Raw genomic sequence first — 19,949 nt, forward strand, 5'->3', positions numbered from 1 at the left:
TGCTGGCCTGGATGAAGCACAAGCTGGAATAAAGATTGCTGGGAGAAATATCAATAACCTCAGAAATGCAGATGACACCACCCTTATAGCAGAAAGCGAAGAAATAAAGAGCCTCTTGATGAAAGTGAAAGAGGAGAGTGAAAAAGTTGGCTTAAAGCTCAACATTCAGCAAACTAAGATCATGGCATCTGGTCCCATCACTTCATGCCAAATAGATGGGAAAATAATGGAAACAGTAGGAGATTTCATTTTTTGGGGTTCCAAAATCACATCAGATGGTGACTGCATCTGAAAGTAAAAGATGCAAAGTATGAAAAAAGATGAAAGTAAAAGATGCTTGCTCATTGGAAGAAAAGTTATGACCAACCTAGATAGCATATTAAAAAGCAGAAACATTACTTTGCCAACAAAGTTCCATCTAGTCAAAGCTTTGGTTTTTCCAGTAGTCATGTATGGATGTGAGAGTTGGACTATAAAGAAAGCTGAGCACTGAAGAATTAATGCTTTTGAACTGTGTTGATTGAGAAGACTCGAGAGTCCCTTGGACTTCAAAGAGATCCAAGCAGTCCATCCTAATTGAGATCAGTCCTGAGTGTTCATTGGAAGGACTGATGCTGAAGCTAAAACTGAATACTTTGGCCACCTGATGCGAAGAACTGACTCATTTGAAAAGACCCTGATTGTGGGAATGATTGAAGGTGCAGGAAGAGAAGGGGATGACAAGGGATGAGAATGGATGGCATCACGGACTCAATGGACATGAGTTTGAATAAGCTCAGGGAGTTGGTGATGGACAGGGAAGCCTGGTGTCCTGCAGTCCATGGGGCCATGAAGAGTTGGACATGACTGAGCGACCGAGCTGAACTGAACTTGCTGTGTGAAAGCTTTTGAGTTGAACTAGGTCCCACTTGTTTATTTTGTTTTGTATTTCCATTACTCTGGGAGACAGATTGAAAAAGATAACTGCTGCAATTTATGTCAGTGTTCAGCCTATGTTTTTTCATCTAAGAATTTTGTACTGTCCAGTTTCACATTTAGGTTTTTAATCCATTTTGTTTGTTTTTGTATAAGGTGTTAGAGAATGTTATAATTTAATTTTTTTTACATGTAGTTGTCCAGTTTTCCCAGCACCGTTTATTGAAGAGATTTCCTTCACTGTATAGTCTTTTCTGTCATAGATTAATTGACCATAGGTTCATGGGTTTATTTCTGGTCTTTCTAGCCTGTTCCGTTGATCTGTCTTTCTATTTTTGTTCCAATACCATACTGTTTTGGGGACTATGGCTTTGTGGTATAGTCAGAAGCCAGGGAGCGTGATTCCTCCAGCTCCATTTTTCAAGATTGCTTTGGCTATTTAGGGTCTTTTGTGTCTCCATACAAATCTTAAGATTTATTTTGTTCTACTTCTGTAAAAAATGCCATGGGTATCTTGAAGGGGCTTGCATTGACTCTGTAGATTGCCTCAGGGTAGTATAGTCATTTTGACTATATGGCTTCTGTCCATGAACACGGTTTATCTCTTTGCCTGTTTGTGTGACCTTTGATTTCTTTAATCAGCATATTTTTTTGTCATTTAATTAAAGTGTAGTTGATTTACAATGTGTTAATTTCTTCTGTACAGCAAAGTGATTCAGTTATACATTCCTTCAGTGGTCCATGGGTTGTTTAACAGTATATTGTTTAGCCTCCCCATATTGTGGTTTTTCCAGTTTTTTTCTTATACTTGATTTCTAGCCTCATGGTACTGTGGTTGGAAAAGATGCTTGATATAATTTCAGTTTTCTTAAATTTATTCAGGCTTATTTTGTGGGCTAGCATGTGGCCTATCCTGGAGAATGTTCCATGTTCATTTGAAAAGAATGTGTATTCTTCTGCTTTTGGATGGAATGCTCTATAAATACTGATTAAGTCCACTTGGTCTAATGTATTTTTAAGGCCAGTGTTTCCTTATTCATTTTCTATGTGGATGATCTTGTCCATTGATATAAGTAGGGTGTTAAAGTCCTCTAGTATTATTATATTACCACTGATTTTTTTTTTTTATGTTAATTCATGTTTGCTAAATCACTTCAGTTGTGTCTGACTCTTTGAGACTCTATGGACTGTAGCCTGCCAGGCTCCTCTGTCCATGGAATTCTCTGGAGTGGGTTGCCATTTCCTTCTCCAGGAGATCTTCCTGACCCAGGGATCCAACCTTCATTTCTTATGTCTCCTGCATTGGCAGGCAGATTCTTTACCACTAGTGCCACCTGGATTTGCCTTATAAATTGAGGTGCAGGATGCATATGTATTTGTCGTTGTTATGTCTTCTTGGATTGATCCCTTCATCATTATGCAGTGTTCTTCTTTGTCTCTTGTAACAGTCTTTATTTATAGTCCATTTATCTAATACAAGTATTGCTACTCCAGCTTTTTAAAAAAATTTTTTCCCATGAGTGGAATGCCTTTTTCCATCCCCTCACTTTCAGTCTGTGTGCGTCTCTAAACCTGAAGTGAGCCTTTTCTAGGCAACATATATACAGATTTTACTTTTCTTATCCATTCAGCCAGTGTATGTCCTTTGGCTGGCACATTTAGTCTGTTTACATTTAAAATAATTATCAGTATGTATGTTCTTGTTGCCATTTTGTTAATTGTTTTGGATTTGTTTTTATGGGTCTTTTCCCCCCTTCTTTTGTTCTCTGGTAATTTGACTATCTTTAGTGTTATGTTTGAATTCCTTTTTATCTTTTATAGATTTTTGGTTTGTGATTTCCATGAGGCTTTTGGGTAGCATCTATAAACAAACATGATTGTTTTAAGTTGCTGATCTCTTAATTTCAACTGTGTTTTAAACACCCTGTGTTTGTACACTCCTTCTCTCATGCTTACTGTTTTTGATATCCTATTTTACATCTAACTGTTTTGTGTACCCTTAACTGCTTATTGCGGATACAGACGATTTTACTACTTCTGTCGCTTAACTCCCTACTAGTTTTGTGTGTGGGTGCTTATCTACTGTTGCAGTATATTTGCCTTTACCAGTGAGCTTTTTCCTTCTGTAATTTTCTTGTTTCTAGTTATGGCTTTTTCATTTGGAGTCCTTCCTTCAACATTTATCATCAAGTTGGTTTTGTGGTGGTAAATTATTTTAGCTTTTGTCTCTAAAGCTTTTGATTTCTCCATCAAAATGGTAGAGTGTTCTTGGTCGTAGGCTTTTCCCTTTCATCACTTTAAATACATGTTGCCACTCCCTCTGGCCTGCAGAGTTCCTGCCAAAAAGTCGGCTTATACCCTTATGGGAGTTTCCTTGTATGTTATTTGTTGCTTTCCTCTTTCTGCTTTTAATATTCTTTCTTTAATTTTTGTCATTTTTGTCCTGAAGACTCCAAGGCTACTACCCACTACTGGCAGGTGAAGCCAGGTCCGGGGTTAGTCCCAGATTACTGGCAGGCAGAGCTGGTTCCTAGAGTCTCGCTGCAGGGCCCAGGGATCCCAGAGCTCGTTTCATTGATCATTGGTGGTGATGGTGGTGGAGTGATGGTGTTTCCTGACAACAGTTGGGTATGAGGTCCTGAAGATTGTGTTAGTCTGCTAGAGGACTGGACACGGCCCATCTGCTCCCATGGTAGGGTCTGGACTGATGGGGGTGGGAAGTTGTGTTCCAGCCCAGTTAGTTGTTTGGCCTGAGGCATCTCTGCACTGGCACCTACAGGCTGTTGGGTGAGGCCAGGTCTTAGTGCTAATGAGCCAAGATGTCAGCTGCCAACACAGTGTTCATCTGTTTGCATGTTCCCCAACATGTCTGCCTCCTCAGGGTGAGCTGCAGCTAGGTGTCCCCTGCATCTCCACCCTACCTCTCCAGGACACTCACCAGCAGGTAGGTCTGACCCAGGCTCCTATGAGATTACTGCTCTTGCCCTGGGTCCTGGTGCACGTGAGATTTTGTGTGTGCCATTTAAAAGTGAAGTCTCTATTTCCCCTAGTCCTGTGGGGCTTCTGCAGTTAAGCCCTGCTGGCCTTCAATTTCAAATGCTCTGGGGGCTTGTCTTCCTGGTGCCAGACCTCTGGGCAGGGGAGCCTGACATGCGGCTCAAGACTCACTCCTGTGGGAGAATCTCTGCAATATAATCAATCTCGTTTGTGGGTCACCCACCCAGTGGGTAAAGGGATTTGATTATATTGCGAGTCTGCCCCTCTTACCTGTCTAGTTGTGGTTCCTTCTTTATGTCTTTAGCTATAGAAGATCTTTCCTGGTAGTTGCCAGTCTTTTTATCAATGGTTGTTCTGCTCATAGTTGTGATTCTGGTGTGCTCATGAGCGGAGGTGAGCTCAGGTCTTTCTATGCTGCCATCTTGGCCACTCTCCCTGAGATCAGCATATTTTAACCCAGGCTCCCTTTCTGAGGCCCGTGGCACCTGTCTGGCCGCCCCCTCTACAGGCTACCTCTGTCCCTACTTTCCCTCAGGCTGTAGCAGCACAAGGGATACTGTTCCCTACATGCGGCCAACACCTCTGTAAGTATATTTATTTATTAATCTCTTAAAATTCTCCCAATTGCAGGGTGCCATCTTCTTCTTGCTGGGACCATAACTGACACAAATAAGCCTCTTAATCCTGAGATAATAAGAGGATTGGGCTTCCCTGATAGCTCAGCTGGTAAAGAATCTACTTGCAATGCAGATCTGAGTTTGATTCCTGGGTCAGGAAGATCCTCTGGAGAAGGGATAGGCTACCCACTCTGGTATTCTTGGGCTTCCCCTGTGCCTTAGCTGGTAAAGAATCCACCTGCTATGTGGGGATCTGGGTTCAATCCCTGGGTTGGAAGATCCCCTGGAGAAGGGAACAGCTACCCTCTCCAGTGTTCTGGCCTGGAGAATTCCATAGACTGTATAGTTCATGGGGTTGAAAAGAGTCAGACAAGACTTAGTGACTTTTACTTTCAATAAGAGGATTGCTGACCTCCTTAATAAAGATTAAAAGGGGCCAAATTAGCCCAGATAAAGCATTACTGTCTAAAATTCCAGCCCAAACTTCCCATCAGGAAATCTGCCCTTCTACCTCTGTGAATGTTGCCTCATTTCAGGATGGTTTTAGCCTTTTGGGGTTCAAAACCATAGGCCTCTGCATATCAGGCTGGGAATGCCCCAAGATTGGTTCAACACGTGTTTTGGAGAGTAACACACTTGGATCCAGCAATGGGGAGATCTTCTGAAAGTTATAGGATATGGAATGTGAATCATTGATTTTTCCAGTGTCTCTCTAACATGGCCCTTTTATCTCTTGACCCAGAGCTGGTACATGTGTCTGTGTCCCCTCAGTCTATATGCTGGTGTCCTAATGCTCCACAGTGCGTATCTGGAGATGGGCTTTTGGGAGATTAGGGTAAGGTGAGACCTTGGGGGTGGGGCCCTCATGGTGGGATTAGTGCCTTTATAAGAAGAGGTGCTCCCCCACCCTCTGCAGGCACACACAGAGGAGAGGTCCTGTGCACACACAGCAAGAGAGCAGCCACCAACAAGCCAACCCAAGAGAAAAAGCCCTTAGAATGAAACCTACCTTGCTCACACCTCGATCTTGGACTTCCCAGACCTCCAGAACTGTAAGAAATTTGTTTAAGCCACCCAATATTTTGTTATGGCAGCCTAAGACAAATGTGTAGGCCTGTAGACAAACTTATAAAAATGATCTAGTTTGGTGGTCCTTCCTCTTTCAGAAGTTCTTTGTTACAGCCCACTTTACTATTTAAACAAAGACAGTGGTGGCTTTATGGCCGAATTCAAACTGTAAAGGCCACTGCATCTTTCTAAGACTGGCTGAACTTGGAAGTGAACCGATTTCCTCAACAGTTTGGCCAAGTAAAAAAATTCATTTAACTATGGATGCTGAGAAGGCTAAGCCTTTGGTTCTTTCCTATAAATGGAACTGGGAAGGTGCTCACAGAATGATGCCAAGCACCAACAGCTGTATAGTTTCCATTTTATTTTATGTGCTTTTTTTTAATAGGATATAAATAATGACAAAAATTACAAAATTTATAACTGGAAGCCCAAGCATATTTACACATATGTTTCCATTTCAGCAAAGCTACTGTTTACTTTGCTCCTATACAGTTTCCTTTTGGTACCATATTTTAGTGTTATTTTACTCTCAGTTTACTACATACATATCAACAGTGAATAGGCAAAATATATACAAGGAACTGTTCAGTTCAAGTAATTTAATATTGTATTAAAATTCTTTAACACTGAACTAAAGCCATATACATTTGTCAGTTTGAAATAAAATTTTCTGTCTTCAAAACTCACCAACTGATGATGTAACTGATAATCTTAGATTTAAAATAATATTGGTTAATTAAAAAAAACATTAAGACAATCCCACAATTTATCAATATCGCTATAATGAACTTCAAAATGATTCACAATGTGATTGATTAGAACAATATACATTAAAATGTTATTTTTTTCTATAATGATATTGGTACTGTTTATATAATTTGATTCTACATAAATATACATTATGGTATCATACAAATACTCCACGGAGACATTAAAAAATTAAAATACCTTAAAGAAATGTAAGTAAATTTTATTTAATCAAAGAGTAAGCAAACATTTATTTATTTTGTTTCAAGAAAGTTTTATTACTTTGGAATCTCTCTTTTTTTGTTTTTTTTATTTTTTCCTAGAAAAAAAGTTTTTTTGCAATAGAATTTTATTAATACCTTTCTCAAACAAGGTTTCCATGACAGAAATCTTGACAGCAGGAGCCCTAGATTTTTTTAACATGTTCTTTAAAACTGTGAAGATTAAAAAAAAAAAAATCTCTGCAGGCTTATGGCTGCGTCAGCACTTTCGGTAAGACGCCAGTCTGCTGCCTGAATCTCCTGCTCTGGGGAATGGCCTGGGTACTCTGCCACACTGAGCAGCCCTCTTGGTGGTAGCAGGAGAAATTTAGTTATTTGAAATGAAACCAGAAACATCCCTCACGACTAACCTAGTTTTCTTATCAATGCATTAGTGAAACATTCTTTTTAATAAAAATATTTAATACAAGACACGTTTTTCTGTGCATAATAAATTCCTCTGTTTTAAATCATTAGGTTTTTGAATCAATCCACAGATGTAAAGATTTTCTTTATCTGACATGGTTGATTACATATAAAATCCACAAATATAGAAACTGGGAAACAGAATTCCCTGGCAATCAGGGGAGTAACTTCTGTCCTCTTGCATGAAACAATACTTAGTGAGATCATGACTTTAGAGATGCTTTCTGGGGGTAGTTCTGTTCTACCTTGAAAACGGCTGACAGTGGAAAATAAACCCAAGATTTTTACACTTTTAGGCAGTATAAGCGACCCCCTGTGTTTTTTCAAGGTGTTATCCCCAAATAACAGCAAAGCGAGGTTGGGGCAGAGTCATGAGAAATACCTCGGGTGGTGGCCAGGAGTGGGGGTTGGGAGCATCAGCCACAAACCTCTGCTCTGTCTCTCAGGGGTTACAGCTGGGAAGTCTTGGTTGCACTTTCTGTCACCGGTGCAGAAAGAACGTCCCCAGGAGTGGCCAGTGGCCTCTCGCCCATGACAAGGCCACACAAACAGAGCAGTCTTCCTCCCGGGCTGGGTGGAAAGCCTGCTCCGGGACTGCTCGGCGTGCAAGGCACCACGAGGACGGGAAGGAGGTGAGTATCAGAAAATTGTGGTCTCATACTTGGTATTTATCCCCCGCTTGGCCTCTTGTCCTGGCTCCACGATCCACGGCAGGTTGGCCAGAGTCTTTTGCTCAGATGGGTCGATCTGCTTTAGAACAGAAAGGCTAATGCCTGTTATACGGTACCTGCTCAGGAGTGCACGCATGCATTCTAACACTGCCTGGAAATCAGCATTGCACCCTGGCAAGACTTCAGGATGCTTGTGGGTGAGCCATTTGTTGGTTCTTCTGATCACGTTTACTGCATAGGAACCGTGTTCAAGGCACAGGGTTGGGGAGGGGGACGGTGATTGAGGCATGGCCCTCGCTCTTGAAGGCACACAGGTGGGGAGCAGATATAGGAACACTTTACTGAGAAGTGAGATTTGAAAGGGAAGAGGGTACTCTGAGGGCACCCAGGAAGGCCACTGACACCGTGTTGGGAGACAGGGGAACTTCCTGGAGGAGGTAAACCAGGCTATGTCCTACCCAGCTCTCAAACCTCCATTGGTTTTCTTCAAGAGTCAGAATAAACCCAAAGTCCTTGGAGTGACTTCTTGGGGCCCTGCCTGCCAAGCCCATGCCCTCTGTGCCCATCAGCTCTCTGAATACACTCCAGACACCTGTGTTCTTTCTCCCCTAATGTCAGAGTGTGGCACAAATGTCACCCCCTCACCAGTTTACTGCATGTAAACTAGCACCTCAGCTTTTCTGCTCTCCTCTTCTGCTCTCTTCTTTATAATCCTTATGCCATACACATCATGTTTATATGTTCATCTGCCACTAAAATGTACACTCACAAAGGTGGACTTCATTCTGTTTACTACGGTTTCCCTCTAACGTTGACAAGCTCCCAGCAACCCAGTAACCAACAGGCACCCAATCCGTTCCTGTCAACTAGACATTATTTCAAAATTAAGGTATACGTCCAAATGGAAAGCTGGAAAACTAAGCTTCCTGGTGAAGATGGGGGTGTGGAGCAGCATGCGCAGAGTCCCTGAGGGGAAGGGAGTGAGGGTTTGCAGTCAGGGTGCTGAGGGGGAGCTGGGAGGAGACAGCTGAGGGTGAGGAGGTGAGCAGGGCCAGGTCAGGCTGAGCCTCGACCTTGAACCAAACTGAGCTAGAAAACGTCAACACCATTTCATTGCCTGTGTATACAAGGTCATGCAGGCCCTGCCTGGGTAAAGCTTGAGTTCTAAGCTCTCATGGTGATAGGGGGGCGGATCAGGGAGAGGGCTGGGGCAGTTCTGCACCAGACCTCCCTGTCTGTCTTTGGTGTTTCCACGTGTGCCCCTGGCTGCTCTGCTCAGGAAACCTGGAACAAGGGAGCTGGCCAGAAGGCTATGGGGTTCGTGCTTTTCAGCTGCATGTGATCTGTCTGTACCTCCACAAGGCTGTGGGGGGGAACGTCACATGTCTAGTCACAGGATATTCTCAACAGTAAACTATTGGGGCCGAGGGAAATGGAACACAGACACCTGCTGAGGGGGACGGGATCTTGGGGCAGTTAAAGAGCAGCAGTATTATTCACTGTATGTTCCATCTTTTTCAGTGAAGGCTTCTAAATGAATATTCTATGAGCCCGTATGGTGCACATCCCTTCATACTCGCCTGGAAGAAGTCTACAGGGACCAAAGAAAAGTCAGATGGAGGTAGGAACAGATTTATCCAGCCCACATGGGAATGTATACAATACAACAGACTAGAGCTAGTCCCCCAAATATTCTGAAAATTTCTGGATATTTAACCTGCTTTCCTGTGGGGTAAGACAGACAATATATAGGAGATGCCTCTTTGTGTGGCTGGGGCCTGGATGACCAGCTGTAGTCAGCTGTGCAGAAATGAGGGGGAGACAAAGCCAGGTGGAGGGAACACAGGTAGGTGGAAGCTTTGTCTATTCCAGGAATAGGGAGGCTGAGTGCCTGGGAGGAGTGTGGTGGGAAGTCAAGGCTGTGGTACCATGATGTGGCTGCCCTGTGGAGGAAGGGAGTTTCAGGAGATGTACTGGAGTAGTTTTGGAGATGTGGTGGTGATGGCTAGGATGGGAAGAGTGACAGAAGAAATGGAGAGGCGTGGATGGAGCTGAGAGATGTTTTAGGGGCTGAATGGATGGAATCTGCTTGTGGGCTGGACACAGGGCTGAGAGGAAAACGGGAATCAAGTCTGCTTTCTAGATTGATGGCTTGAGCAACTTGGTGACTGGTTAGCCTGTTTACTAAGCTGGCAGAGGTAGGGAGAGAGAAACAGCTTTGCAGAGAGATCAAGAATTCTGTTCTAGGCATAGTAAGTTTCAGCTGTCTGCTAAGTATCAAAGGAGAAATTGAACCTGTAGGTCTGGAGCTCTGGGAGTGCATCAGGGTTGGGAGCCAGTGGGGCTGGGAGGTGCTGAGGTGGGAGGACGTGCAGTTCCTGGCAATGGTCAGCAGTGAGGGACAAGCATGGGTGTGAATGGTGAGGTGGAAGAAAAGATCTGAGATGTGAGCTGTCAAGGAGCAGAGGCCAAAGAGAGGTCATGAACAAGAAGCCACATGATCTCCAAGCATGGTGCTTCTGCAAACATTAAAAACCCTACAAATTCCCCATGACCTGGGGTCGGTGGGGAGGAGGAGAGTCACAGACGGAAGGATATATGGGTGTGAGAGTGATGCCTCTGTGATGGCACTGCTGCCCGGAGTCCAAGAGTTCCAAGGATGCCATACGGAGCAGAAACCAGAAGTGAGGCTGGCTGGGAACATTCCAGCTTCTGGGTACTGCTACTACCAGAGGAGGCCGCTTTGAAGTCAGGAAAGTCTGTTAGGACAGGATGTGTGCAGAGCGTGTGGGAGGGAAGGGGAGGAAATTCCTGGAGGAAGGCAGATGCGAGGAGGAGGGGCAGTAGCTTCTGAACAATCCTGCTCTGCAGGAAGCCTCAGCTGCTGCGGGGAGAACACAGGGCCTGGTGCCCAGGCCTCTCCCACCCCGACTCCGTGCACAGCTTGAGCCCCCAGCTTCTACTTGCTGGGTACCAGGGACACCCTCGCTGTGAGCCTCTACCAACCTCTCTGCTGCCCAGTGGCCTGGAAGAGGCCTGCCCCCTGGAGGGATGGCAGCTGAGGCCTCAGGGAACTTGGTCCCCAGGTAGCTTGGATCTAGAGGAGAGATTGACCCGGGACAGCAGCACCCAGCCCCCTCCCAGGCTGCTTCAGGGCACAGGGTAAGTGGGATTTTCTCAGGAGCCTCCAGGTTCAGTAGACGGTCCCCAAGACTGCAGGAACTGGGCTGAGAGGATGACAGTTACAAGCCAGGACAAGGCTGAGGGGAGGACAGGAAGGGCAGGCCCTGGATTCTTACCAGCATCCACACCACCATAGATCCTTCCCTTCAGTTCTCAGAACACCTGTGTCTTGTCTACTTACCACCGACTTGCGAATGCTGACGCGGGGCTTGGGGATGGGCTTGGAGGGCTTGTTTTCAAAGCTTTCTGGAAGCGTGGAGGAATGCCCCCCTTTCCTGGCTTGCAGTGCAAGCTGATAGGCGACTTCAAATGCCTGTCCAAGCGTTAGGATGATCTCATAGGCTAAATTCTGCAAGAGAAATGAGAAAGCGTTTACAACAGCATCCTGCAGGTCAGAACAGAGTCACTGAGCACGCAAAGAGAGGACATTGAGGGGGTGAACCGGCGAGGACCTTGAGCTGCTCCACCTGACATGGCAGCGAGTCAGGGGAAATCTGACAGATTGCACACTCTGGGTCCAAGTTAGGGTCTAAGGAGGCATCAGTCACTGCTGCAATACACACGCCTACAGCTACCCTAAGGAGCCCGCCCTGGGTAACTGTTTTGCTCCCAGGCCTTAGAAGGCAAGGGGTTATACCAGTCCCTCAGCCTGTGAGGGTGAGCCCACACACTCCCCACGAGGTGCTCCTGAGAAGTTTGGGTCTTTTTACCTCCAACATCTGTGATTCAGTGAACATCTCTGAAACACAATCACAGTCTAATTTAGGCAGAGGGGAGAGGCATTAGTCATGCTGGTGTGGTGTCTCGCAGTCACAGCAGCAAGCATGCAAACAGAGCCAATTATCCATCTATTTCTTGAGGCATCTGCTCTCCCTGTGGGTCCACTCCATATTTTATCACTAAATCAGTGTGAGAAAGGAGATTCTGCCCGAATGCCATGCCACGCAGTGCCTGGGAGAAATTCTTTTCTTCAGACCTTCAGTCATTCCCCTCAGGATGATGTCTTACTTCTCTCCTCCAGGTTCTTACTTCATTTCTGCCTTCTCTTTCGAGCACTGTCCCACCCCATCTTCTCTCACTGAGAAAACAAGACGTTGACCCTGAGGTCAACAGCACATCAATGAACCAGATGTCTATGGGTTACAGTGAGTTTTCTTAAAACCACTGCCCCAGCTGAGTGCCAGCAAGGTCTGTCTCAAGTTTCCACGCTGATGAACATCCCTAGATGTCTGTGTGTGGTTTCTCAAAACCAGAAAAACTTTGCTGATTTTGCATCCTGTGACCCTGCCTCCTCAATCCAGGACACAGAACAGCTCAATTCCCATGACTGAGGGGTCTGGTGGGGACTGTTCCATCTTGATGAAGGAGGAGGGAGACGCAGGATGGCCATCAGAGGCCCTGTGGAAGAACCCGTGGGTTTCCACCCTGACCAGAGTTTAGATCCATGCTGGCCTGCTGGCAGATCTAAATGCTTCTGAGCGTGAGAACTAGTCTCACAGAGGACATGTCTTCTCTTTAGAGACACAGGTGAAGAAGCGACACCCCACAAGACAGATGTGTGCTTACTGGAGACACTGAGCCTCACACAGCCAGCCAAGCTCTTCCTTCAATGAACATGGGCCAGTATTTGCCTCCTAGGATGAGTCAGACCAGGAAATTAGCAATGTACCAACAAATGCTAGCAGAGGAGGGCTGACCCTCACATCGCCACCAGGGTGGTGCCCTGGAAAGGGGCGCCGGGCTTAGGCTGCCCCACGAAGTCCGGGCTCTTGTCTCGTTCCGGCTGCTGTGGAGGTGGATGGTGGCTGTCCATCCATCAGGAGCAGGCACTGGTGCTCCAGGCGGGCAGCTGGACTGAGGGAAAGATGGCAGACTCAGCAATTCTGTAACATGCAGCTTTTTGATGCTGGGACAAAGGTACTTAATGAGTGTGAATTCCTTTACCGTTAACCTAAAAACAAGTTCCCGAAACTGAGATTTACTTACAGCTCCAGTGTCTTCAAATGAAGGCCATTTGAGCAGGTGAGATTTTCACAAGACTATTATCAGAAGGCTAAAAATTTTTGAAAGGTTCTGGTTAGAAGCTCTACCCTTTCATTTTAAAGAAGTTCCCAGTGGTAGGAAACCACTGAGACAAGACACAGAGACCCGACTAGCCCAGGAGGTTCCCTGCCAGGTGGCCTCTCCTCATTTGGCTTGCATTCTCCATGACGTCTTGGCTTTTCATCTTATTTAGAATGCTCATTTTGAGAGTTGTTCTTTTATGATCTGTCAAGAACTGGACATTGTTACTTCGCCTACGCTTTCTGTCATCTCGGTGTTTGAGGCTTCGATCCTGGATGCCAGCGACAGCCTGCAAGGAGCAGCTTATGGGGCTTTGCATGCAGAGAGTCCTGGGGCCCTAGAAGGACTCAGCAGATGGGGCCTGCGGACATGCACCTGAATGGGGGCGGGGGGTTCGTGTCTCCTGCCTCCTCTTAATACCATCCCCACTACTTAAGATGGGAGGAGAGTTACTGCCAGAGCAGGAGACTCAGGACCAAAAGTGATACCACGGTCGGACCAGAGCGGCTTAGGTGACATGCCCTTCCTTCCTCCTCGGAGCCAGGCCTGCTGACCCCAGAGATGCTGCCTGGCATGTGGATCCAGGGACGCTGCTTAAAAAACCCGAAACCCCAATTAGTCTCTGCTTACAGCATATCATCATCTTCACAGCTGGGGAGGCCAGTGCCTGGCACACTGCAGGCATGCAGGGGATCTTGTTTGCTGAATGAATGAATATCTGAAGGCCAAGCTGGAGTAATAACACTACTAGTTATTACTATAGGTACCATAGCTACTGTTAAGTGAGGACTTTGTAGATATTAGGCACTGAACCAACCAATAAAGTTTACCACGATCAGCTGCAGTGGAATATCATTATCCTCATTTTGTAGATGAGGAAACTGAGGCTCAGAAAGGTTAATCTGACATCACAAGCTAGAAAGTTACAAAGCAGTGGTATGAACCAATATTTGTGACCTAAAAGTCTATGTTCTTTCAAACTAATTTGAAAAGATTTATGCACCCCAGTGTTCACAGCAGCACTGTTTACAATAGCCAAGGCGTGGAAGCAACCTCAAGTCCATCAACAGATGAATGGATAAAGATGTGGTATATAAGGGAATATTAATCATAAAAAATGAAATAATTCCATTTTAACATGCATAGACCTAGAGATTAGCATACTATGTGTAGTAAGAGATAAATATCATGATATCACATATGTGGAATCTTAAAAAATGATACAAATCAACTTATTTACAAAACAGACTCCCAGACACAGAAAGCTTATGGTTACCAAAGGGGAAGGTCGGGGGACAACTTGGGAGTTTGGGATTAACATATACACACTACTGTATATAAAATAGAAAAACAAAGGCCTACTGTATAGCACAAGGAACTATATTCAGTATCTTATAACAACCTATAATGGAAAAGAATCTGAAAAAATAATATATATAAAAGCAGATGCCTAGGCTGGTAACTCTGACTCAAACTGAATCTCTTAACTTTGTATCAATTCTGCCAATCCACTGTATTTTATATAAACACCTGGAATATTGTGAGTCAACTATGCTTCAAAAAAGGTATGTTCCCACCCTCCCCATGTGTGGTAGCTTGTCTCCAAGGTGGCAGGCATCACTCTTCTGCTTCCCTCATGCCACGGTGTTCCCATCGAGAGGCCTAGTCTGTTCTTTCACCTCCTTGAATCTGGATTAGATATCCTGACTTCCGTAACTAGCAGAATGTGCAGAAGTGACATGCTGGGACTTATGAGATTACATTGTGAGGGTCTTTCAGCTTCTACCTGGACCTCATGGAACACTCACTCTGAGGAAAACCAGCCACATAGAAAAACATCTCATCTTGAGATTAACACACTGTATGCCCAAGCTGGCCAGGGGAAGAGGCTGCCTGTAGAGAAACAGCAGTTGCGGCCATCCCAGGCCAGCCTCCAGATAAATGAAGTGAAGGAGTGACACCAGACATTCAAGAGCCAAGAGATGCCACACCCAGGATCCCAGACAGATGGCCCCATTGGAGGCCCCAGATATCATGGAGCAGAAGTGTTCTGCTTTGCCCAGATACCTGACTCTCAGAATTGTAAACATGATAAAATGGATGTTTTTTTTTTTTTTTTTTAGGGTTTCCAAGTGAGTTTATTCATTCTCCACTCAATGCATCTTATGTTTTGACAAGAACAACAAAGAACTAGAAAATATCCAGATGTTTAAAACTTAAGTAACATGTTTTGAAATAACAATTCAATCAGAAAATATTTTTAAATTATGAGGAAAAGAGACATATCAAAAATTTTAAGAGCGACAGCTAAAGCAGCACTCAGAAGAAAAATGATCGTACTAAAATGCAGAGTTTGAGTACTGCAAACTCAGTGATCTCAACTTCCATCTTAAGAAGCTGCATAAGGAAACGCAAAGAAATTAGAATCTCTCTATCTCTAATAATACAGAGAAAAGTAAAACCTAAATAAGTAGAATGAGAAAATCAACAGAGTTAAATGTTGGTTCTTTAAGAGTAGTAAAAATGATCATTCCCAAGCAAGACTAATCAAGTAAAATTCCAGTGAGAAATAAACTGTCAGCATCAAGAACAAATAAATACATTTTAACTGACTCCTGCATAAGACACGGAGATGAGGAGAAGCAAGGGAGAGGATGAAAAACTGTACCTGTTTCGAAGCCATCCAGAAAAATCACGTTTCAGATTCTATTGTATTCAATTTAATCCCACGTACATTCATTAGAAGAGAACATAAGGACTATCAATCTAGTATTATCTGCCTAGAAAGGGCAAGCACATGAATTTTTGAAATAAAGTTGAGTTCAAATTCATTCTCTACCTTGACCTAAATGTATGACTTTTAGGAAATTATATAAACTTTCTGAACTTATTCTTCTCATTTAACAAATGGAGGATAGTAATATCAACCTCACAGGGCTGTTGGAAGGATTAGAGATAAAACACCAAGCACAGGAGTAACTTACACCCTACAGAATGTAACATGACCCATAACCACGGCATCTGTAGTTTATCTGTAGGAAAGATACAAAAATATATCTTGGCATAATGTCATTCATTTTGATATGTGACCTTTGCTGAAAAGTCTGGGCATTTATTTTTCTTGACCAGCCAACAGGTTTGGAGAGGTCATTCTTCAACAGAGAGGATGTTACCAACATATTAGCAATATAAAAGAATCGTATGAAAAATAAAATAAAAAACTATATAAAATTTCTACTCTAACTTTATACAGTAATTGGTGTGCTGTGATTCATGGGGTCGCAAAGAGTCAGACATGACTGAGCGACTGAACTGAACTGAATTTTTCTTGACTATTAGATCAAGATAAAAACTATGTCAATAGCATAAGTTATTTTAAGATCCCGAAGGAAAAGGTTTCCATCTCTGGTGTTAATTTTATGACGAAAGTTTCCCCCAAAGTCCCAACTTTCCACCAGCATGTCTCCTGAATCGTGTGTGTTGATCTGCACTGCCAGGGCTCAGCCATGCTGACTGACCCATCTGCAAGATGAATCCTCAGGATCTTTGAAGAAACTGGTCACGGCTGAGATTATCCATGCATCTAAATTTGACATTTCTTCCATCTAAGATGGACTTCAGTTTCCTTATAGAGGAGCCAGAGCATGAGTCACTGGGAGGTTTTCCAGTGTCATGTACCAGCCAAGCCTCTAGTTCAACCTGTGGCCCTAAGTTAGGGGCTTCCACTCGTCCAAATATGCTCATGCTATCAAAGGCGTTCTCCAACGATCCATTGAGCACCACCCGGACTGTATTACAGGCACTTTCTGCAAACCTTTCAGACAGCACTTCCCAGAATACAGAAAGATAGTTGGTTCTGCAGTCTTTCTTCCAGTCTGGACAAGACCAAATGTTCAAATCAGAGGAGCCTGGCTCTCCACACCAGCTGAGGCCATCCGCAAGGTAACCCAGCAGCGTGTCCTCCAGAGTCATCAGGCGCTGCCTTTTCACGTATTCATGAGCCAGCTCCTTCGTTTTGCTCCAGAAGACTTGCTGGCCACAAGGCACAGTGGGAGGTGCCAGGTTGATCAGGGAGTTGTAGTCTTCCTTTGTCGCTTTGCAGGGATCCTTGGAAATGAAGGCACTCATGAATGCCTGCCTGATCGCTTGGCAGTTTCTGCTTCTGGAACCCGGCCGGATTGTCTGGGTGTAGGTGTTGCATCGCTCCTGGATGATTTTCTGAAAATCAGCGGTGCTGCCTGCCCCGTGCCACCTGTTGAGCCCGGAGTAGTGCCACTTGTAGATTCCGATCGCCCCCCCGGTGATCCCCGCCACCAGGAAGAACAGAAGAACGCACCAGCAAAGCTTCTTTATCGGCGTGCAGCAGTCGGCCATGGGGTCCGATGAGGGTCTCCCGGACCAATTTGTAGAAGCGGCCGCTGGAGTCTGAGCGGCCGGGGAGGAGAGCGCTAGCCCGTTTCTCAAACTGCACTTCCCCTTTAGCGCTCGCTCGCCTTTTCTCTCGCTTCCTTTCCTACTCCTCCCCCCTCCTTCGAAGTCCCTCAGTGGCGATCGCTGATAAAATGGATGTTGTTTTATAGCACTAAGTTTTGGGTGTGGTTTGCTAAATAAACAGCAATAGATAACTGGAATACCATGCAATGCTAAGGAAGGCTGGCTAGACCTCATTCAGGTGGCAGGAAGAGGAACCATCAACCTGCACGTGGGGATGAACAGTACAGTCATAATTAGCAAGCCAAATCCAACAAAACAAAGTTCATGTACCATGACCAGGTTGGATTCACTGCATGGTTGGTCACTTGGAAAGTTCAACATACACAAATTAATCAATGTGATACACCACATCAACAAAAGATAAAAACCATATGGTCATCTCAAAAGATACAGAAAGAGCATTTGATAAAATTCATCAACATCCATTTATGATAAAAACTCTTATGGAAGTGGGTATAGAGGGAATATACCTCAACATAATAAAAACTATGACAAACCCATGATCCATATAATAATAGTGAAAAGCTGAAAGCCTTCCTGCTACGATCTGGAACAGGTATTCCTGGGTATCTCAAGAATACCCACTCTCACCTCTTCTATTCAAGTTAGTAAGTCCTAGCCAGAGCAATTGGAAAAGAAATAAAAGGTATCCAAATTGGTAGGGAAATGGCAAAATTGTCTTTATATGCAGATACATATTATATATGCATACTATACACGGAAAACCCAAGATTCCACTCAAAACTATTAGAACTGATAAATTCAGCAAGGTAGCAGGATGTTAAGAGTAACATACAGAAATGGATTGCATTTCTTTACATTAACAATGAAGTATCAGAAAGGGAATATAAACTATCTCAACATTACATCAAAAAGTATTTAGTAATAAACCTCACCAAGAAGGTGAAAGACTTATATGCTGAGAACTACAAAATGTTAATAAAGGAAATCAAAGACTATTCAAAGACATGGAAAGATATCCCATGCTCTTGGGCTGGAAGATTTAATATTGTTAAAATGGCCATACTGTCCAAAGCAATATACAGATTTAAAGTGATCCTTATCAAATTACCTGTGACATTTTTCACAAAACTAGAATAATCCTCAAATTTATATGGAACCATAAAAGACTCAAGATTGCCAAAGCAGGAAACCTAATTCTCCCAGTCTTCAAGCAATACTACAAAGCTATAGTAATCAAAAGTGTGGTATTGGCACAAAAACAGACATATGGATCAATGGACAGAGTAGAGTCCAGAAATAAGCCCATATACTTATAGTCAGTTAATCTACAGCAAAAGAATCAAGAATATACAATGGGGAGAAGACAATATCTTCAGCAAGCAGTGTTAGGAAAGTTGGACAGCAGCATGCAAATCACTGAAGTTAGAACACACTCTCACATCATACACAAAAATAAACTCAAAATGGCTTAAAGAAGTAAAATATAGGTCATGACACCATAAAACTCCTAGAAGAGAACACAGGCAAAACATTCTCTGACATAAATTGTATCAATGTTTTCTTGGGTCAGTCTCTCAAGACAATGGAAATAAAAGCAAAGATAAACAAATAGGACCTAATCAAACTTCTAAGCTTTTCAGAGCAAAGGAAACCATAAACGAAAGGAAAAGACAACATACAGACCAGGAGAAAATATTTGCAAAATGATGCAACCCATACAACTTGACTTCCAGAATATAAAAACATCTTATACAACTCAATAATGAAAAAAAAAAAAAAAAAAAGCCCAATCAAAAAGTAGGCAGAACACCTAAAAAGACATTTCCTCAAAGACAACGTACAGATGGCCAATAGGCACATGAAAGAAGCTTAACATTGCTAATTATTAAAGAAATGCAAATCAAAACTACAGTTAGGTACCACCTCACACAAATCAGAATGGCTGTCATTAAAAAGTCTACAAATAAATGCTAGAGAAGGTGTGGAGAAAAGAGAACCCTCCTATGGCTGTTGGTGGGAATGTGAATTGGAATAGCCACTATGGAAAACAGTATGGAAGTTACTGAGAAAGCTACAAATAGAACTGTATGACCCAGCAATACCACTCTTGTGCATATATCCAGACAAATACATAATTCAGAAAGATACATGCACCCCTGTGTTCATAACAGCACTATTCACAATAGCCAAGACATGAAAATAACCTAAATGTCCACTGACAGATGAATATATAAAGAAGATACTATACATATATACAATGGAATACTACTCAGCCATAAAAAGAATGAAATAATGCCATTTGCAGCAATATGAATGGACCTGGAGATTATCATACTAAGTGAAGGAATCCAGAAAGAAAAATATTTAAATGTGGAATCTAAAATATGACACAAATGGACATATCTATGAAACAGAAATAGACTCACAGAGAAAACAGACTTGTAGTTGCCAAGGAGGAAGAGGACAGGGGAGGGAAGGATGGGGAGTTTGGGGTTATCAGATGCACACTGTTATAGAAAGAATGGATAAACAAGGCCCTA

The 19,949-nt window shown here is 43.5% G+C and overlaps 1 protein-coding gene and 1 long non-coding RNA gene across 7 annotated transcripts in view; one reads left to right on the top strand and one right to left on the bottom strand.

Moving 5' to 3' along the window:
* Positions 1-326: 326 nt before the first annotated feature.
* On the top strand, positions 327-6,850 carry LOC133247780 (uncharacterized). The gene is made up of 2 exons (XR_009736491.1): positions 327-5,364; positions 5,446-6,850. It is a non-coding gene; the product is annotated as an uncharacterized LOC133247780 (long non-coding RNA).
* Positions 5,945-19,949, bottom strand: part of ANKS1B (ankyrin repeat and sterile alpha motif domain containing 1B) — a 1,160,119-nt gene continuing 1,146,114 nt past the window's right edge. For 3 of the 6 annotated variants that reach the window (XM_061417009.1, XM_061417007.1, XM_061417013.1), the window contains 2 exons: positions 11,069-11,236; positions 5,945-7,783 (listed from right to left, as the gene is read on the bottom strand). In XM_061417009.1, coding sequence (XP_061272993.1) covers positions 7,673-7,783; positions 11,069-11,236 — 279 coding nt within the window. In that variant the 3' untranslated portion in view covers positions 5,945-7,672. Of the gene's footprint in view, positions 7,800-11,068; positions 11,237-19,949 lie in introns of all 6 variants that reach the window. The other 3 variants (XM_061417010.1, XM_061417008.1, XM_061417012.1) reach the window with 2 other exon arrangements.

This window comes from Bos javanicus, chromosome 5 (assembly GCF_032452875.1).
Source record: "Bos javanicus breed banteng chromosome 5, ARS-OSU_banteng_1.0, whole genome shotgun sequence".
Lineage (NCBI taxonomy): Eukaryota > Metazoa > Chordata > Mammalia > Artiodactyla > Bovidae > Bos > Bos javanicus.